This window comes from Lagenorhynchus albirostris, chromosome 6 (assembly GCF_949774975.1).
Source record: "Lagenorhynchus albirostris chromosome 6, mLagAlb1.1, whole genome shotgun sequence".
Taxonomy (NCBI): domain Eukaryota; kingdom Metazoa; phylum Chordata; class Mammalia; order Artiodactyla; family Delphinidae; genus Lagenorhynchus; species Lagenorhynchus albirostris.
The window spans coordinates 108,822,170-108,842,897 of NC_083100.1; the positions used below are offsets into that span (position 1 = coordinate 108,822,170).

Here is a 20,728-nt window from a genome sequence, read left to right on the forward strand (position 1 = left end):
ATTTGTGTGTCCCCCAAAAAAATGACCCTGAAGGGGCTTAGCTCAGCTGGTCCCTGGTGTCTGTGATAGAGACAGGGCGATGCTCTGAAACCACTTCAGAGGCACGAGACGCTAGGGGAGTTGCCTGTATTTGGTGGACGCAGGACAGCAACACGGGTCCCTGACTCTCGGTCACTGCGTCCACTTCCACACTGACCCTCTCTTCTCAGCCAGGGTGGTCCCAGCTCTGCTACTTGCTGGACAGGTCACTGTCCTCCATCTGGGCAGTAAGACTCTTGGGGAAGTTCAGACTACAGAGGCCGACAGACCTGTGTCCCATTCTTCCTTCCTCCGCTTCCCCTCTGTGCCACCTGAAGCAGGTGTCTCAACCTCTCTGAGCCTCCATTTCGTCTTCTTTAAGTTGGGGATAATAATGGCCCTACTTCATGGGGTTCTGTGAGGACTGGATGACCGCCACTCGTCAACGCGTCACACATCACCTACAGCAGTGTCTGGCACGTGGTGGCCATCCCATAGCTAGGAGCTGCTGCTGCCCCCTTGTAAAACGTCCAGGTCAGTTTTCAAAGCCTTTTAAGATTGCATTGTCTGCCATCTCGGAGCAGAGATTGTGACCTCCATTTACAAAGGTGGAAGCTGGGGCCCAGAGAGGCACAGGACACACAGCTGGTTCGTGGGAGAGCCAGGACACAGCCTCCTGGTTCCCCTGCACCCCCTTGTGTTAGATCTTGTGCCTCCCACCTCACCCGGTGTGTAGCGCGTGCCAGGAGGCTTCTGTGGAAAGTGGGAAGAGGGTGTTAAAAAGCCATCCCTGCAGCTCCACTGGTTCCAGGCAGGGATTCTTAACCCTCCTATGCCGAGGACCCCCATGAATTCATAGACTGGTGAAGCCCCTAAACTTCTGCTCAGAATAACGCTCTTCTTACATACATAAAATTACATAGGGTTACAAAGAATACCTACTATATTGAAACACAGTCCCAAAAATATATTTTTACAAATATTTGCTCCCATTCTATAGGTTACCTTTTCATGTTGTTGATTATTTCCTTTGCTGTGCAAAAACATTTTAGTTTGACTTAGTCAGACTAGACTTGCTTGCTTTTACTTTTGTTGCCTGTACTTTTGGTGTCAAATCCAAAAAAAGTCATTGATAAGACCAGTGTTTTCTTCTAAGACAGTAATACAGTTTCAGGTCTTACCTTTTTTTTTTTTTTTTTTTTTTTTTTGAGTTTAAGTCTTGAATCCATTTTGAGTTGATTTTTGTGTATGATATGAGATGTGGGTCCAGTTTCATTCTTTTCCATGGGGATGTCCAGTTTCCCCAGTGCCATTTATTGAAGAGATTGTCATTTCCCCACTGGGTATTCTTGGCACCTGTGCTGAAGATTAATTGACCATATATGCATGGGTTTATTTCTGGGGCTCTCTATTCTGTTCCGTTGGTTTATGTCAGTACCATATTGCTTTGATTACTATAGCTTTGTAATACAATTTGAAATTAGGAAGTGTGATGCTTCCAGCTTTGTTCTTCTTGCTCAGGATTGCTTCAGCCCTTTGGGGTCTTTTGTGGTTCTATACAAATCTTAGGACTTTTTTTCTATATCTGTGAAAAATGCTATTGGGAGTTTTATAGAGATTGCTTTGAATCTGAATGTCTTTCCATTTATTTGTGTCTTCTTCAATTTCTTTCATCAGTGTTCCGTAGTTTTAAGTGTACAGCTCTTTCACCTCCTTGGTTAAATTTATTCCTAAGTATTTTATTCTTTTTGGTGGTATTGTAAATGGGATTGTTTTATTAATTTCTTTTTCAGATAGTTAATTGTTGGCATATAGAAACACAGCCGATTTTTGTATGTTGATTCTTTTTTTTTTTTTTTTTGGCTGAGTTGGGTCTTTGTTGCCGGGCATGGACTTTCTCTAGTTGCGGTGAGCGGGGGCTACTCTTCCTTGCTGTGTGCTGGCTTCTCATTGCAGTGGCTTCTCTTGTTGCGGAGCACGGGCTCTAGGCATGAGGGCTTCAGTAGTTGTGGCTCGCAGGCTCGGTAGTTGTGGTGCATGGGCTTTGGTGCTCCGCGGCATGTGGGATCTTCCTGGACCAGGGCTCGAAGCCGTGTCCCCTGCATTGGCAGGCAGATTCTTTAAGCAGTGTGCCACCAGGGAAGCCCTGTATGTTGATTTTGTATCCTGCAACTTTACCGGATTAATTTCTTAGTTGTAACAGTTTTTTGGTGGAGTCTTTAGAGTTTTCTATATATAAGATCACGTCAACTGCAAACAAAGATAATTTTATTTCTTCCTTACCAATTTGGATGCCTTTGTTCTTTTTCTTGTCTGATTGCTCAAGCTAGGACTTGCAGTACTATGTTGAATAGAAGCGGCAAGAGTGGGCACCCTTGTGTTATTCCTGATCTTAGAGGAAAAAGCTCTCAGCTTCTCATCATTGAGTATGATGTTAGGTGTGAGCTTGTCATATATGGCCTTTATTATACTGAAGTACCTTCCTAGTTCTGTGTCTAATTTGTTGAGAGTTTTTATGATGAAAGTATGTTCAATTCTGGTAAATGTTTTTTTCTGCATCTATTGAGATGATCATATCATTTTCGTCCCTCTTCTGTTAATGTGGTGTTTCACATTTAATGGTTTGCTTATGTTGAACCATCCTTGCATCTCAGAGATAAATCCCACTTTGATCATGGTGTAGGATCCTTTTAATGTGCTGTTGAATTCAGTTTGCTAGTGTTTCATTGAGGATTTTTGCATCTATGTTCATCAGGGATATTGACCTGTAATTTGCTTTTCATGTAGTGTCCTTATCTGTCTTTGATATCAGAGTAATGATGGCCTCATAAAATGAGCTTGGAAGTGTTCCCTCCTCTTCAGTTTTTTGGAAGAGTGGGAGAAGGATTAGCGTTAACTCTTCATGAAATGTTTGGAAGAATTCACCAGTGAAGCCCCCCAGTCCAAGCCCTTCTTTGTTGGGGGAGTTTTTTACATCACTGATTCAACCTCCTTACTCATTACTGGCCTGTTCAGATTTTTTATTTCTTCATGAGTCAATCTGGGTAGAATGGTATGTTGTTAGGAATTTATCCATTTCTTCTGGGTTGTCCAGTTTGTTGTCATATAATTGTTCATAATAGTCTCATGATCTTTTGTATTTCTGTGTTATCCGTTGTAATGTCTCTCTTTTTTTATCTTATATGAGTCTTCTTTTTTCTTTGTGAATCTAGCTAAAGGTTTGTCAGTGTTACCTTTTCAAAAAACCAGGTCTTAGTTTTATTGATTTTTTTTTTCTCTTGTGTTTCTAGCCTTTATTGCAATTGTTTCCACTCTGATCTTTGTTATATCCTTCCTTCTGTTAACTTTGGACTTAGTTTGTTGTTCTTTTCCTAGTTCCTTGAGGTGTAAAGTTAAGTTGTTTGAGATCTTTCTTTTTTCTTCATTTTGCCACTAAGCTATAAACTTTCCTTTTAGAGCTGCTTTTGCTTCATCCCATACTTTTTGGTATGTTGTACTTCAATTTTTGCTTGTTTCAGATAGTTTTTTTTTTATTTCCCTTTTGATTTCTTCTTTGGCTCATTCGTTGTTCAGGAGTGTACTAGTTTCCACATATTTGTGAATTATCTAATTTTCCTCCTGTTATTGATTTCTAGTTTCATACTATTGTGGTCAGAAAATATACCTGATATGATTTCAGTCTTTTTAAAATTGTTAAGATGTGTTTTATGACCTAACAGATGCTCTGTCCTGGAGACTATTCTGTGACACATGAGGAGAAAGTGTATTGTGCTGCTATTGGATAGAACGTTCTCTATATGTCTGTTAGGTTCATTTGGTCTAAAGTACAGTTCAAGTTCAATGTTCCCATACTGATTTTTTTTTTGTCTGATCCATCCATGGTTGAAAGTGGGGTAGGGAAGTCCCCTACTGTTATTTATAAAGTTGTCTATTTTCCCTTCAGATATGTTAATATTTGCTTTCTGTATTGAAGTGTTGCACGTACCATAATTTTGAAATAATGATGAGTTTAAATTGTATTTGTAGAGTTCTTTCACAATTAAATTTGTGATGTGACATTGGTCATTAATGGTGACAAACTCACAGGTAGGCTAATACTACTGTGTTGCTGCTCACATTCATACTTGAAGAAAATAGCAACTTTCAGTTAGAAGTTGGTGACCATTAAAACAAATAATTTTCCCACCCAAGTTTACTATAAATTCGTGGCCCAAGTCCAGGGTTTCCTCCATGTCCCCTCATATCTCAGACTTAGTAAAGGAGCTCCCAGGGCACCCACCCAATCTTAGGGTCCCATTCACTGTCATGTCCCACTCCAATCCCACCCTCAGAGAGTAGGATTTCAGTGTTCATTCATTCAGCAAACATTGATCACCAGCTCTGTGCCAGGCCTTGGGACAAATGGTGAGATCCTAAGTCAAATAAGATGAGGTCCCTGCCTTTAAGCTGCCCGTCATCTACTTAAAGAAGAGCGTCAGAGACACCATCCCAAAATGCAAAATGTAAACAAGCACAGGAACATGTCTACCCTTCCTGGTAATCGGATAAACCTGGTGATGCTGAGGTTGGGTCACTCCTGGGTAGTAACACCGGCCATTACATAACCCTTTTGAGAAGACGTATGGCACTGCATAGCATCGATCACAGAAATTCCATACCCTTCTTTCTCAGCACTCTCACGCTTTCAAATTTGTACCAAGGAAATAACTCAGGACAAAGGACAGAGTGTGGAGGGCAGAGGTCCTTTCCTCTCCTTTTCTGGAGGCTGTGTCCTCCTCAGGAAGGGGCTGGGTCTTGTTCAGCTGGTGCCCCCGTGCTCGCACATGTTAATGCTCATAAAGCCCTGTTGGGTGAATGTTGGACCCCCGTGCAGCTCCAGCGGACAAGAGAGGGAGCTGGTAGGAGGGGCAGTCCAGAAGCCCTCCACTGATCAAGTTCCTGTTTTCTCTTCTAGCCACCAGAACATCAGGAGAGATGGACAAGCCACTCATCAGCCGCCACCTGGTGGACAGTGACGGCAGCCTTGCCGAGGCCCCCAGGGAGGTTCCCAAAGTGGGCATCCTGGGCAGTGGGGACTTTGCCCGCTCCCTGGCCACACGCCTGGTGGGCTCCGGCTTCAGCGTGGTGGTGGGGAGCCGCAACCCCAAACGCACGGCTGGGCTGTTCCCCTCAGCAGCACAAGTGACTCTCCAGGAGGAGGCAGTGGGGTCCCCAGAGGTCATCTTCGTGGCTATGTTCCGGGAACACTACTCCACACTATGTGGTCTCAGTGACCAGCTGGCCGGCAAGATCCTGGTGGACGTGAGCAACCCCACACAGCAGGAGCACCTTCGGCACCATGAGTCCAATGCTGAGTACCTGGCCTCCCTCTTCCCCACCTGCACAGTGGTCAAGGCCTTCAATGTCATCTCTGCCTGGACCCTGCAGGCTGGCCCAAGGGATGGAAACAGGCAGGTAGGTGCTGGAGGAATGCCAGTCACGTAACAATAAATGTAAACGGCTAACTTCCATTGAGGGCCCTTGGTGTACCAGGCTGTTTATGTACATTATCTCAGCTCATCTCACAGCCCTGCAAAGTTCCATTTTACAGAGCAGGAAACTGAGGCTCAGAGATGTTAATGAACTTACTCACACTAGGTCTCACAGCTTGGTGAACTGGGATTTGAACCCAGTTCCTAGGAACCTGAAATCATGTTCTTTCTTCTATGGTAATTTGATTTCCAAGAAGGCAAGGAGGAAAAGGTTGATGGTTTTCTTTTTACTATTTGGAGTCAAGAAGAGGAGAGATTTTGCTTTTAGGATTGCACTTAGAAAGAAGAAGGTAACACACTCATGTGCCAGGTCCTAAGGAAGCAGGCATGTCCCAAACTTTATCTCATTTATTCCAGGGGCTTCCAAAAACTGTGTGGATTTCTCAGAATAGTCAACAGCAGGTTTTTCTGAGGGTGGAAAATGGCTCCAGAAAACAGCCATTGCTGCATACTGTTGTTGGCAGGAGGAGCTCTAACCAAGACAAGGTGGTCTTTTTGTTTGTATTTTTGTGGGGTTTTTTTGCAGTACGCGGGCCTCTCACTGCTGTGGCCTCTCCCGTTGCGGAGCTCAGGCTCCGGACGCGCAGGCTCAGCGGCCATGGCTCACGGGCCCAGCCGCTCCGCGGCATGTGGGATCTTCCCGGACCGGGGCACGAACCCGTGTCCCCTGCATCGGCAGGCGGACTCCCGACCACTGCGCCACCAGGGAAGCCCAACAAGGTGGTTTTTAATGCCAAGAGGCAACCTGTACTTGCCTCAGGGAAGCATGCTAGGCCCCACATGTGTTTGAGAACTTCCACCAATGAGTCCAGCTCAGATGCCTTCTCTGCCCAGCTCCATGCCAGGCTGTGGGGAGCCCACAGGTACCCAGCCACCCCTGACTGGAGGACCCTCCATGCAGCCTGCATCTTGGGACTCCTACATTTGGACAGGCAAGGAACAGCGGGGGAGTGTAGGGTAGCAGGGCCTGGGAGGGAGCAGAGCTAGAGGCTGGCTGGGGAAGACTTTGAGATCAGCCTTGGCCTTTGCCCTACCTTACGTTGTCAGGCACAGGGAACAGGAAGGGCATTCCAAGCTGAGGGGACAACCCACAGAGGCACAGAGGTGGGGAACAGTGTTCCCAAACGATGTTCCCCCTGGGAACCTACGTGCAGGCTTGTGACGAGGCTACGTGCAGGCTTGTGACGAGGAACCTACGTACCTACGTGCAGGCCTGTGACGAGGCTGAGGGTTCACACGTGTAACGCCTGGCACATAGCGGGTGCTGAGTCAGTGTTGGTAGACCGCCTGACCACAGCGGTGTCAGGAAGACCCATGGAGTGTTCAGGGATCAGAGGACCCCAGTGGGCCTGCGTTGGGGCGCGTGGAGGGGAGCAGTGGGCTACGAGGCTGGGGCTGGCTTGTGGAAGGCCTTGTGTTGAGGGCTGTGAGGGGCCAGAGGACATGGTCGGAGGGGACACGTCTGGACTGAGGGACGGAGCTGCAGCCACAGCTGCACTTGCTGGGCCATATGCAAAGCCCAGGTGCTGAACGACCCCCAGGGCAGGCCGCCGTCCTTTGAGGCACCTACTCCAAGGGCCCCCGGGGGCCGCCTAGATGGGCGTTTTGCTTGTGGATGCCGATGGCAGTGAACTGGGCGAGATGCTCACTGTTGGGTGAGCGTTGGCTGTTTTCCTCGAGAAGCGGGCATTGCTGGGCCAGAGACTAGGAGCCCACGGGGAGCCGAGGAAAGGCCCCGGGCCGGGATTCAGGGCCTCCTTGTGCTCCAGCCGTACCCTTACCTGGCAGATCGCTGGGCCTCAGTTTCCTCAGCTGCTCCGTGAGGAGCTTGGCCAAGATGCTCTCCGAGGCCCCGCTCAACCCTCCGGGGACCCCACCTGACCCCCCCCACCTTCCTCCCCGCAGGTGCCCATCTGCAGTGACCAGCCAGAAGCCAAACGCGCCGTCTTGGAGCTGGCGCAGGCCATGGGCTTCACCCCCGTGGACATGGGGTCCCTGGCCTCGGCCCGGGAGGTGGAGGCCATGCCCCTGCGCCTCCTCCCAGGCTGGAAGGTGCCTGCTCTCCTGGCCCTGGGGCTCTTCGTCTTCTTCTACACCTACAACTTCATCCGGGATGTGCTGCAGCCCTACCTGCAGGAGGGCAAGAACAAGTTCTACCAGCTGCCCGTGTCCGTGGTCAACACAACGCTGCCCTGCGTGGCCTATGTGCTGCTGTCGCTGGTGTACCTGCCCGGCGTGGTGGCGGCGGCCCTGCAGCTGCGCCGCGGCACCAAGTACCGCCGCTTCCCCGACTGGCTGGACCACTGGCTGCAGCACCGCAAGCAGATGGGGCTGCTCAGCTTCTTCTGCGCCGCCCTGCACGCGCTCTACAGCTTCTGCCTGCCGCTGCGCCGCTCCCACCGCTACGAGCTGGTCAACCAGGCCGTCAAGCAGGTACGGTGCTCGCCTGCTTCCTGCCAATCACAGCGCCGGGGTGGGGGCGCCCGTGGGTGCAGCCCGCCGGTTGTCACCTGCGGATCCTGCCCGGACTGGATCACGCCCACATCCTGCTGTCCGAGGTTTGGCGTATCAGCGAACAGAACGTGAAAAGCGCTCTGCCCCCAAGCCAGGGAGACTTAAAGCGCAGCTGTGAGTTACAGAGGGTATGTAGAAGGTAGCGAAGTGCTAAGGAGGAAGATCAAGGCGGGGGCGGGGTGCAGTATTAAAGGGTGGTGAGGGAGGCCTGGCTGAGCGGGGGACATGTGAGCCCAGGTCGGAAGGACAGGAGGACAGGAGCGGTCTGGCGCCTTTGAGCATCGGCAAGGAGGCCCTCTGGGTGGAGCCAGGGGACGGGGTGGTGGGCGGGGCCTGGGAGGCGGAAGCCACACCAGAGAAGCCCTAAAGGCTGAGGAAGGGCTTGGGCCTTCGACTTGAAGCCGAGCAAAGGTTTTGAGTAGAGGAGTGATGCGCCGTCTGGGGTTTTAACTGGCTCCCTCTGCTGCCAGGTGGAGAACAGACAACCAAAGATCAAACGCACATGCTGGGAAACCAGTTAGGAGGCTGTGCGGGAACCCAGATGAGAGGCCACGGAGGCTTGGAGTGGGCTGGGAGCAGCAGAGAGGCAAGAAGGTGTTGAAGGCGTATTCTGAAGCCAGGGCACACAGAATTGCTGTAATAGACATGGGATTCATGAGGTGGTGGAGGACGACTCTGGGTTTTCAGCCTGAGCACCTGGAGGGATGGAGTTGCCATCCCCTGAGACGGGAAAGGCTGCAGGAGCATGTGGGTTTTTTTGTTTTTGTTTTTGTTTTTGCGGTACGCGGGCCTCTCACTGTTGTGGCCTCTCCCGTTGCGGAGCACAGGCTCCGGACGCGCAGGCTCAGCGGCCATGGCTCACGGGCCCAGCCGCTCTGCGGCATGTGGGATCTTCCCGGACCGGGGCACGAACCCGTGTCCCCTGCATCGGCAGGCGGACTCTCAACCGCTGCGCCACCGGGGAAGCCCAGCATGTGTATTTTGAGGGGGTGGAAGGGCACAGTAATTATTCATTTAGGAAAGCCGTAGGGTGCTCTTTTGCCAGCAGGATTCCTGGGAATGGAGGGCCTTCGGGTCAAGCCAGGTGGTATCGCAGGCAGCAGCCCCTGGCACCTGTACCCACAGAAATAGTCCCCCCAGATGCTTCCTCCGGGTTCACAAGCTCACGGGGCCTGATTCTGAGTCCCAAGCTCAGGTCTGCAAGCAACCCTGCCTTTGTTTTCCCCGACCTGCTAATTCCACCTCTAGCCCTCAGCCTCTGGCCTGGTGCGAGGGTCCTACCCACTCCAGGACACTCAGCCGCCCAATGAGACGCTTCTCTTCTACCCCTGGTCCCAGCTGCCGTTTTGTTCTTGCTTGGGAAGCAGGGATCTTACTGAGGCTGGGCCCTCCCCAGGTGCCCCCACCATGCGGCCATCCCCTCGGAGGCCTGACCACTTCCCAGAGCAGAGCCAGGAGGCAAGGCTGGGCCACTTCCTGGGAATCACAGACCTCAGCCCCTGTTCACTCTAGTTCCTGCTTCCTTGCTGGCAGCTCCTCAAATGCCCTCGTCATTCCCCGCCCACGGACACCTGGCACCATTCCATCTGTAGGCTTGGGCTTTCATAAGAGAAAGGAGGAACCCCAGACTTCAGGCAAAGCAGCAAGACACCTGCTGGAAATGAGAGAGGAAGGGAAAAAATAATAGTCACTAACGCTTAAAAAGCGCTTAGTGTGTTCCAGGTACCATCTAAGAGCTTTACATACCCAGTGTGAATTCATTGAACTCTTATCCCTATAAGGCAGGTGCTGTAGTACCCTTATTTTACAGACGATAAAACTGAGGCACAGAGAGGTTAAGTAACTTGGTCAAAGTCACTCAGCCAGTAAGTGGCTGAGCTGGGATCCAGGTCCAGCCAATCTCCTCCAAATCCGTGTTCATGCCCGTACTGCTTTCTACGGGGAAAACAAGTCCAAATTAACAGTTGAATGAATGATCCCAGAACTCATTCATTCGCTGAGTTCTACTCTACCGGGCCCTGAGGCCACGGGATGAAATCAGACAGTCTCGTCCCTCACCTCAGCTGGCGTGGGGTGGCGTGGAGGCCTGCAGGCCAGAGCCCTAGACTCTTGTCCTCCAGCATCACTGACTGGAACAAAGAGCTTGACCTTAATAAGCAAGTCACAACCCCTCTTTGGTCCTCAGGGCCCTGGTGTAGATGGAGGTCTCACCCAGTGCTAATGTTTTTTGATGCTCTTTCATGATATTTTCTTACTTCTAAGAAGAGTCAGCCTGCTGGGCAGGAAGCTCTGCGTGGCTCCTCGGAGAGTGGAGCAATGTTTGCTGCCCAGGAGGTGGGGGGTGTTTCAGGCAGTGGATGGGGAAGAAGGTAATGCCCCCTCCCCACTAGAGCACAAGGCAAAACCCCTGCCCTCTCCTCCCCGTGCCCACCCTCTGACAGCCATTCTCCAAATTCTCCACCCTGCCAAGGCTCTCCTTGATATTACGTTAATATCGTTTTGCCATGATGCAAATACCAGGGCACGTTGAGGCCCGTGTGAGGTAATTTTCCCTGAGTTCCAAAGCCCTGTAAGGCTGCAGGCCCCCGTGGAGGTTGCCAGGCAACCATCGCTCCCACAGGACAGGATCAGAGACAGACAGCAAGGCCTGTCAGGCAAAGGGGCTGAACCTTGTTCTGCAGAGTTCTGGAGGGCAGAGCCAGGGCTGATGCGGCTTGTCAGGGAGGGGCGTGGAAATGGGGGGGAGGGGTTAACAGAGCAGAGCAGCCCAGAAGAGGGGTGGGCGGCCAAAAAGTACATCAGTGGTGCCTTAGAAACGCATGTCAAGATCAAAATCCGAAATCAAATAAGGATCAAAGAAAGTGTTTTACCCACACACTGTGTGCTCCGCCCTGTCACCCCAAATCTAGTCCAGGCTGTCAGAGAGAACCGTCGAAATCTCACATCTGAGCCTCCTGCCCTTGGGCCCTTCAGCTTCGAGCTTGCAACCTACAGGGAAAGGAAACCCCACACGGGGATGGCAGCGTTCCATCTCTTGTTGACGAGCCCTGTCCTGGCCGTGCTCGAGGCAGCCAGCTTGATTAGCTCCGAACATGAGAGCATCAGGAGGGGAGTGGAGAGCTGTTTCACCCACGTCCCAGTTTGCCGTCTGTGACGCCGGTCGCTGGGGAGCCCTGAGAACAGCACTGTGGTTCAGTCAGTGGGGTGAGACTCCCACAGGCTACCGAAGGTGGCCGAGAGCCAGATGCTCATGCAGGTACCTCATCCCACCCCCTCCCAGTGTCGCGGCTGAGTGGAAATATTAGAGGAAAAGACAAGACATGTCGCAAGCAGATGTGGTGTGTGTAATCATCCAAGCCCTGACTTGGGACATTAACTTCCTGATCTTACCAAAATGCAGAAGGGAGCGACTAATGAAGTATATTTGAAGGACAAACAGCTTACAACTCGGGGATGACCCACTGAGCGGCCGTTGTTAGTGCAGGGAAGGTACGAGTTACGTGGGAGACCCCCCTGCCCCCTGCAGGGTACCGTCGGCCCCGCCTTTCTCGTTAGTGCTGACATTCGCTTGGCACACAGCAAAATCGCAGGATTTTAGACGTGACCTCTTCCAGCTCTGTCAGTGGAGAAGCGGAGGCCCAGAGATGGAGCTGCCCAGAGTCTCGCAGGACTCATGGTCAGGGTGAGACTCCTGGTCCTTTTGTGGCTTAAAGGCACCAGTGAGAGCCAGCCTGCCCTGAAATAGAACAGAGGCCCTCGTTTCTCTCAAATTGCAGGAAAAGTACCCAGTGGATGGCATTTTCTCAGTTCCTTTCAACGTTCTCTCATAAGCCTTTCAACCATTTTTGCTCAGACCACTAGATTCATTTTTAATATTATACCTTCTAACTGCACTTGGGTTATTTTTTTCCTGCTGAAATAGTTTCTCAAAAACCTGTATGAGTCACTCTGTTTTGCAAAGCAGAGACCTACCTACTAAAGCCTAGTCACGTATCCTAATGGAAATGCTGTTCCTTGTTGTGTGGGTAGAATTGAAGCAGCAGCGTTTCCTGGTGTTTCTCAGAAAACATCTTGACGTCCAGGAACTCTGCAATGTGGTCTAGTTCGGAAATGATGGTTCTGACAGGAGGATCTTGATAAAAGCTCTTCCTCGTGTGCACGGTACGAGTGAGCGTTGGCCAGGCTGAGGGGGAAAGGTGGGGCTGAGGTGCAAGGGGTCCCTGAGTGGAGAGGGAGGGGGTAGAAACCTCTGGGCCTGCAGGGGCTCCCCCATTGGTGCGTGCCTGGGGCTCACTGGGGGATTCCAGAACTCTGTGAGGGCAGGTATCTTTGCTGTCTGCAGCCCAGGGCCTAGCACACAGTAGGTGCTTATGAAGCCCCTACTGTGTGCTGGGGGCTTCGTAAGTGTTCATGGGCCTGCTTGGCGAATGGATGTCGGCCTCTGTTGCCTGGCAGTGGTTGACTCAAAGCTACATTCCTCAGACAGAAATGGGGAGCTGGGTGGGAAGATGGGAGCTGGGGGCTAGTTAGGAAATGTTGAGGGGTTTGGTGTATGTGTGTCTGGAATATGAGCCAGTGACAGGGGCAGCTTGGGGGACCAAGGATCCAGGGTGAGACAGGCTGAAGGTAGCAGAGGCAGCAGCCTGTCTGGCTGAAGGGATTCTGAGTTAAGAGAGCGCCTCCTTCCTGCTGGGGATTTGCGCACCAGAAAACCTTGTGAGATGGTCATATTTGGAGGTTCTTTATGTCTTGTCAAATTCTCTGGCTCCTTACTCTTGGATTGTGACTGTTCTGGTCGACTGGCCCCAGACAGATTTGTGAAAGCCGTGGGGAGGGAGGAGCCTTGTCTTCCGAGCCAGCTGCCTGGGTCCTGATCTCAGCTCTGCCATCTCCTAAGCTGTGTGTGACCATGGAAAGGTTACTGGATCTCTGTGCCTCATTTCCCTCATCTGGAAAATGGGGACAATAGTGACCTCTGCCTCACGGGGTTGCTGTAAGGCTCAGGTGAGCTGATACCTGAGAAGTGCTTAAAACAGAGGCAGACACACGTTACACGGAGTGGAAATTGGGAACGTTGGTCGTTACTGCGTTTTTCCCGTCCTAAATTCCTTGCTCGCCCAAATCCCAGGGCATCGACCTTGGCCACAGTGTTCATGGTTTCCTTTCCATCCACACCAGGTCTTGACCAATAAAAGTCACCTCTGGATCGAGGAGGAAGTCTGGCGGATGGAGATCTACCTGTCCCTGGGAGTGCTGGCCCTCGGCACGCTGTCCCTGCTGGCTGTCACCTCACTGCCATCCATCGCAAACTCACTCAACTGGAGGGAGTTCAGCTTTGTTCAGGTAAAGTAGTTCTGTCTCTGCTGGTGAGCCTCGGCACGGCCCTGGCCCCGCCTCTCCTGTGCAAGCACCTTCCCACCCACGCGCCACCTGGGCTTTCGTAATCTGTGCAACAGAACCGCCCAGTCAGGTGCCCGGGCCTCCCCAGGCCTGGCAGGCTCACCCACGTCTCCTGATAAAGGGATGAGCTCATCCTCGTGACACCGGGAGACGCCAGATTTAGGCATGTGTAAAAGTCAGACAGCAGAATGCTGAACCCCGGACTACACATTCTCAGTATCTACAATTCTTGGGCTTCCCAAACAAAATCCCATAATACGTAGTCACTGGACGTGTCGCTGATCTGTCTGGGCAGTCAGGGAGCCCTTGGGTGAGCCGAACTGCCCAGCCAGCACCCTCAGCTGAACCCAGCCCTGTTCTTTCCTTTAACCTCTTGATTCATGCAGGGTGGATGGGAGGTGAGATTAGGACCTTCAGTTTATAGGAAATAAAACACAGCATTTCCCGAAGGACACCATTCATATTAAAAAGGACATGTAGAGTCAAATAAATCTGGGAGGGCTTCCCTGGTGGTGCAGTGGTTGAGAGTCTGCCTGCCGATGCAGGGGACACGGGTTCGTGCCCCGGTCCGGGAAGATCCCACATGCCGCGGAGCGGCTGGGCCCATGAGCCATGGCCGCTGAGCCTGCGCGTCCGGAGCCTGTGCTCCGCAATGGGAGAGGCCACAGCAGTGAGAGGCCCGCGCACCGCAAAAAATAAAAAATAAAATAAATAAAAGAAATCTGGGAAAAGATTTGCTTCCCGCTCAGCGAGTCACAATGCACTTTGGCACATCAAGTACTGTCTACAACAAGCAAACCTTGTTAAGCAGACTTATTTCGGTATTGGCGTCCTCCCCCACCCCCATTTTTCTTTCACTGTCTACACTCCACAGAACACACTTTGGAAGATGCTACTAGTGGCAAAGGTTCTTTATGCATTTATTCACTCAGTGTTTATTGAACACATACTGCATGCCCAGCGTCATGCTAGACCTGGGATGCAAGAGGGAATGAGACAGGTATAGCCACGCTTTAATTATAAGGACCACTGGGGCAGGGACACTTTTTACATTCCTTTGGCATCTCCCACTTATCTCCACACAGAGCACGTGCTCAGCCCCCAGGTCCTGGCAGATTAACTCATCCCCTCCATAGATGGGTGCTGACTAATACTGGGTTCTGCCATCCATATGGTATCAGGGCAGGGAACAGATATCACACCCACCCCCGATGTCAACAAAAAATCTGTCCCATATCTTCTCTGTGCAGCAAGGACACAGGACGGGATTCCAAGAGGGACACCAACAGGGCAGTGCTCTTATGTAATCCAATTAATTATCCCTCATTGGGGATGCATGCGTACCCTAGAACAAAACAGAGTTGTGGGTTTTTTGGGGTTTTTTTAAGTGTGTCTGTTTCTGAATCTCACTGGCTCTGCTCATCTCGGAAGGTCTCTGGAGGTGTGCTCAGGCCTGACACATGCCGGCAAAAGGGGGAAGAAAGAATTTTATTTATCTGCCACTAATCCTCACGTGTCGCACACCCAAATCTGGGATTTTCGTGTTCCTGCCTGGAGTATGCTGGGGTGCATAGTTTATCCACAACTAAAACAGACTGCAGTTCGCTCCCCTCACCGGAAAGTTGCTCCCTTAAGCAGCTGTAGATTACAAGCTCCAGCTCCAGCTGCCAGAGAAAGCTGGAGAATTTGGTTTTGTTAGCGAAAGCTGACTGGGATTCAGCAGCTGTTCTACTTTACATACTGAAGAGTCGAAATACAAATAGGAAAGTCCTTATGCTGCTGCAAGAAGAGGGATGTGGAAAGCCGAGAGATGGGTAGAAAGACAGGGTTTTACGTGAGGAAATCAAATGCCCACATTCTGTCCACAAATGCTCTATCTCCCTGGAGTGCTGATACAGAGGAGGAACCGGCACATCCCAGCTCTGTAACCATTAGCAGATCATGTGCGCTCCCCGAGCCTCACTTTACACTCTTGTAAAATGGAGTTAGTTCCCTACAGATGTGTTGTGAGCCACTGTGCAAGATTACGTGTAGAAGAAACATACAAAGCAATTTGCTGTGATTCTCGGGGCATGTAGCCACATTTCCATGATCTCTGACTAAGCCACCCATTTCTGAGTCAGTAGGAGGCAGCAAGAGACAGGCAAGAGACTCCCACCCAGAGCCGCAGAATGGTCCGGGGCCGTGTTTGCAAACTGCAGTTGACACTTGTTGTTGGGTTACGAAATAAATTTTTGTGGACCACAGCAAGTTTGTTTTTTTTTTTTTTTTTTTTTTTTGCGGTACACGGGCCTCTCACTGTTGTGGCCTCTCCCGTTGCGGAGCACAGGCTCGGGACGCGCAGGCTCAGCGGCCATGGCTCACGGGCCCAGCCGCTCCGCGGCATGTGGGATCTTCCCGGACCGGGGCACGAACCCGTGTCCCCTGCATCGGCAGGCGGACTCTCAACCACTGTGCCACCAGGGAAGCCCACAACAAGCTTTTTAAACATGAAATAGAGTAGAACGTCTCCAAAAATGTCAGAGTTCTTTACATGTTCTAAGCACAGACATTTTTTCAGTTGTATCAATTCAGTAGTTATATATACATATGTGGGCATACTGGGCAGTAATGAAAATGTGATTCTTAATGTGAGCCGCCACCGAAAAGTTTGAAGTCACGGAGCTCTTGGAGAAATGCAGATACCCAGGACTACCCTTGACCTGTGGACTCAGATGCCCGGGGTCGACTCTGGAGTCTATTTTTATAGGCTCCTTGGGTGACTTAAGTGCACGTGATGCAGTAGGTGACAATCTCTGGGGTGGGGGACGCAGGCTGTGGAGCCAGCAGACCTGGGTTTCAGTCCCAAGACCACCACTTACCAGCCCTGCACCACTAGACAGTTCCTTAGCGTCTCCAAGCATCTGCATCCTGACCTGTCTGTATCCACCTCCTGTAGTCGTTGGGAGGATTTGTGCTGACGACATGTATACATGCACCCAATAGTGGCCGTACAGGTTTTGAGGTGAGCTGCAACCTTCTCCTGTAAGGTGAGCGCTGCTTTAGAACAAGGAACTACCTGGACCCCATTTCCTTTCCCAGCCACGAATGACTGCGACAGGTCACCAGGGCTTAGAAAGTGGCTGTGGAGACACCGTGGTTCTCAGTGGGCCTGGCCTGACCCCTGGGTCTGTAATGATTTATTGAGCTAGAAAGCCATCAAAACAGGGTGTGGATTCCACAGACGTGACCTGTGCTTACGTGTATCCTTTTGTTCCTGAGGCTGTCTTCAAAGTTTTTAATCTGGGGTTTTGTTTGTCTGGGTGTTTTTGTTCCTACTGTTTTGGTTTGGTTTCGGCTGTGCTAACTGCTCCTAATTAAGCCAGTTAAACATTCTTCGATTGCCAAATACCCGGGTCGGTGCAGCTCCCCTGGACAGAGAAATTAGTGTTCGGCTCTTAGCACCTCGGTTCTGCCCCATCGTTAGAGGAGCTTCCTGGGGCCTTGCCCACTCCTGCCACCTGCCTGAGATAATAACAGAGCCCTGTGCTGACTCCAGCTTTGTGAGCAATTGTCCAAAGCCCCTTCCCGCCATGGTAATGGATCACCACCAGCGGCCACCAACAACCTGGCTGTTTCTTTTTTGCTAACAAGCTTACATATAATAAAAATGGCCCTAGCTTGTTGTGGGCGTTATTAATTGCCCCGTGAGGATGCCTCCCTTTCTTTTGGCTTCCTTTGACTGTTATGGGATTTTAAAAATTGTTCCCAAGGAGAGAGAGTTTTAGGGAAACAAACGTGCTGGAATCATCCAGGCTTCCCATTGGGATTGGAAAGTCAGAAGGCCCTTTGTTACTGGCTGGTCTTTGGGGCCTCCTGCCATCTGGAATCACACGGGATTCTGGATGGCAAAGGGAAGAGGTTATATGGGCGGGAGAAGGTCTTCATACTCTCGCAGGGCAGGTCTTGTTTGCCCAGCACAGTCCATCGCTCTCCAGATTAGGGCAGGGGACAGTGGTGAACATGGGCCAAACACTGGAGCCCCAGGGCAGGTCACTGAGGGAGGTGCTAAGGCCTTTCTGGGGCCACCAGGACTCAGTTCCCAGGCCTGGGTGGCTTCTCACTGCTGCAGCATCTGGGAGAGCTTCACGATGCAGAGTGTGAGCCCGTTCAGGCCCTCGGTGGGTCTTTGCCTAAGGAACAGGAAGGACCGGGTCCACCCCAGTCAAATAGCCTGGGCAGAGGGACCCTGAAGACTTCTGAACCTGAAGTTAGAAGGGCTCAGGTGATAAGAGTCTCCTAAATTCGTGGTTCTTAGTCCTGTCTGCATGTCAGCATCATCTCTGAGCCTATAAGAGCTACCATGCCTGAGCTCCACCGCTATCCAATTTAATCCGATTTTCTGGGACCGGCGCCTGGGCATTAAGATTTTCCCCATGCTCCCCAGATGATTTTACCACGTAGCCAGATTTGAAAACCACGCCTCAGGCCGCTAAACTCTCAGGGGTAAAAAGGCACGTCCCAGCCATCTCAGCAAGGCCCAGTAAATTCGCCTGAGTGAGGAGAGCAGCAGTTTGGGACTTGGAAGCTGGTTGAGGAATAACAAGGTGGTTGTCAGGCTAGTTCAAGATTTATTCCTGATGGTCAAACTGGGGCCTTTCCTCCCCCCAATTTTTTTTTTTTTTTTTTTTTTTTTTATGGTACGCGGGCCTCTCACTGTTGTGGCCTCTCCCGCTGCGGAGCACAGGCTCCGGACGCGCAGGCTCAGCGGCCATGGCTCACGGGCGCAGCCGCTCCGCGGCACGTGGGATCTTCCCGGACCGGGGCACGAACCCGCATCGGCAGGCGGACTCTCAACCACTGCGCCACCAGGGAAGCCCCCCAGTTTTTTTTTTTATTGTGGTAAAGTAACATAACAAAAGTTATCACCTTAACCGTTTTGAAGTGTGCGGTTCAGTAATATTAAGTATATTCACTTTGTTGTGCAATCATCACCACCATCTATCTCCAGAGCTCTTTTCATCTTGCAGAACTGAAACTCTGTCCCCGTTAAACACTAACTCCCCATTCCTCTCTTCTCCCAGCCTCTGGCAATTACCATTCTACATTCTGGGCCAGTGATTTTTACTACCTCATACAGGCACCTTATATAAGTGGAATTATCCAGTACTCGTCTTTTTGTGACTGGCCTATTTCCCTTAGCATGATGTCCTCAAAGTTCATCCATACTGTAGCCTGTGGCAGAAGTTTATTCTTATTTAAGGCTGAATAGTATTCCATTGTATAGAGATACTACATTTTGCTTATCTGTCTGTCAGTGGACACTGGGGTTGCTTCTACATTTGAGCTATTATGAATAACGCTGCTGTGAACATGGGTGTGTAAATAACTCTTCAAGACCCTGCTTTCAGTTTTTTGGGGTGTATGCCAGAAGTGGGATTGCGGGAGCACACGGTGATTGTATTTTTAATTCACTGAGGATCCTCCATTACCATTTTCCATAGTAGCGGCACCCTTCTACATCCCCACTAGCAGTGCATAAGGGTTTTAATTTCTCCACATCTGCGCCAACACTTGTTTTCTTAACAGTAGCCATCCTAATGGGTGTGAAGTGATTTCGATTTGCATTTCCCTAACGAAGAGCGATGTTGAGCATCTCTTCATGTGCTTCTTGGCCATTCATATATCTTCTTTGGAGAAATTTCTATTCAAGTCCTTTGCCTATTTTTGAATTGGGTTGTTTGTTTTTGTTGTTGTTGAATTTAAGAGTTCTCTATACAGTCTGGATATTAATCCCAAATATTTTCTCAATGCTGGGGACTTTTTTAACCCCAGTCTTCATTTTCAATAGATCAGAACTTAGAAAAAGTTGGTGTAGTTCAGAAGTTGCTACAAGATTTGGAATCTTGATAGACACGTCTGGAGGTGACAAGGATTTGGTTACACGTGACTCACAGTCCAAGAGGCTTCCATTTGGGGGCTGACCTTTTGCACATGACACGTGAAGTAGCCGTGGATAGGAGCATAGAGCCAACCATGGCCTTTCCCAACAGGCTGTGCTGAGCCAGGAAGTTGTTAAGGATGTAATAAACATATCCTTAAGTGGTCACAAAGCCAAAGAGAACCAGAGATGGCTAGGAAGGATAGAGACTGGGGATCTTGTGGCAGCTAGCATTTTGTTTAGGGTCAAAAATGTTATACTTGTGAACCTGTCTATGAACTTGTATGTATAGCCATTATTATTTTTAGTAAAAGCATTACAAACAATTCTTCTGAACCATGTTCTTCCACTTACTGAGGTTCACCACCCTGGTGTTTATACCAGAGAAGGTGTAAGCAGCAAAGCGACCCTCCTGCTAGGGAGGACTGAGAATGAGACATGGTAGCAGAATCAGACCCACTTAGAGCCGTGTCTGGGGGGAGTGCAAACAAGACAGTGTCCTCCAGCCAAGCCCCTGGATTGATGCTGACAGGCTGGGCTGGAAGGAAATCCAGGAGGCCTGATTACAGTTTCTCTGTGGAAAGCTCAAAACCAACCCGTAAAGAGCACCCTGAGGGATCGTCATGCTGCCACGTTTCAATTAAACCCTTGCAGTGTCTCGTTGGAGAAAATGCGGATGTGTTCACCGCCTGATGGGTCACTGCTCTCTTCATTCCTTGTGTAATAAACACAGGTCTCTCCCGCCCGGAATCTCTTGGTGCCCTGTGCCCCTCCTCTCAACCCTCCACGAAGTCCTAACCCTGGCTGCCCTCTGCTCTGCACCACTGCCTGCCGGGTCTGGGGGCTGGAGAATGCTGCATCTATACAGCACTTTCCCTACAATTCTGACTTTACTTTTGTAATCACTTCCTTCTCACTGAGACTAATTAAGCAACTTGCTGAGGGTCACAGTGTCAGTTGAGACTAGCGCCAACAGTAGAATCCGGAAGGCATCATTTGTAGTTTGCAAGAAGCCCTACGTGCAGAAGCTTCCCAGAGGCTAGAGTTACAGATCATCACTTCCTGGCTATTTTCACATCACACTTCCCATAGAAAGTCATGATTGTATAGCACTTGGGGTGACAAGGAGCTGCTCATGGCTGGAAGTGACCCACAAAAGCCCACACCTGGCTCAAGGGGCAAGATGCTCTGCCGCTCGACGGCTTGGACCATTTCCATTTGGATCTGTGACGGTCTTGATCTCCCCAGCATCACTAATCTCCTTCCGGGCAGGAGAGTAATCCTGGCGGGGTTTGTACCTGGGGTGTTCATAGCTCAGAGCATGGGCAGGAGGTGAGGGACCGGC

The 20,728-nt window shown here is 50.6% G+C and overlaps 1 protein-coding gene across 2 annotated transcripts in view; it reads left to right on the forward strand.

Moving 5' to 3' along the window:
- Positions 1 to 20,728, forward strand: part of STEAP3 (STEAP3 metalloreductase) — a 79,728-nt gene that overhangs the window by 17,400 nt on the left and 41,600 nt on the right. For both annotated transcript variants that reach the window (XM_060151534.1, XM_060151533.1), the window contains exons 2-4: positions 4,973 to 5,472; positions 7,455 to 7,982; positions 13,242 to 13,406. In XM_060151534.1, the coding sequence (XP_060007517.1) occupies positions 4,993 to 5,472; positions 7,455 to 7,982; positions 13,242 to 13,406 (1,173 nt within the window). In that variant the 5' untranslated portion in view covers positions 4,973 to 4,992. The remainder of the gene's footprint in view (positions 1 to 4,972; positions 5,473 to 7,454; positions 7,983 to 13,241; positions 13,407 to 20,728) is intronic.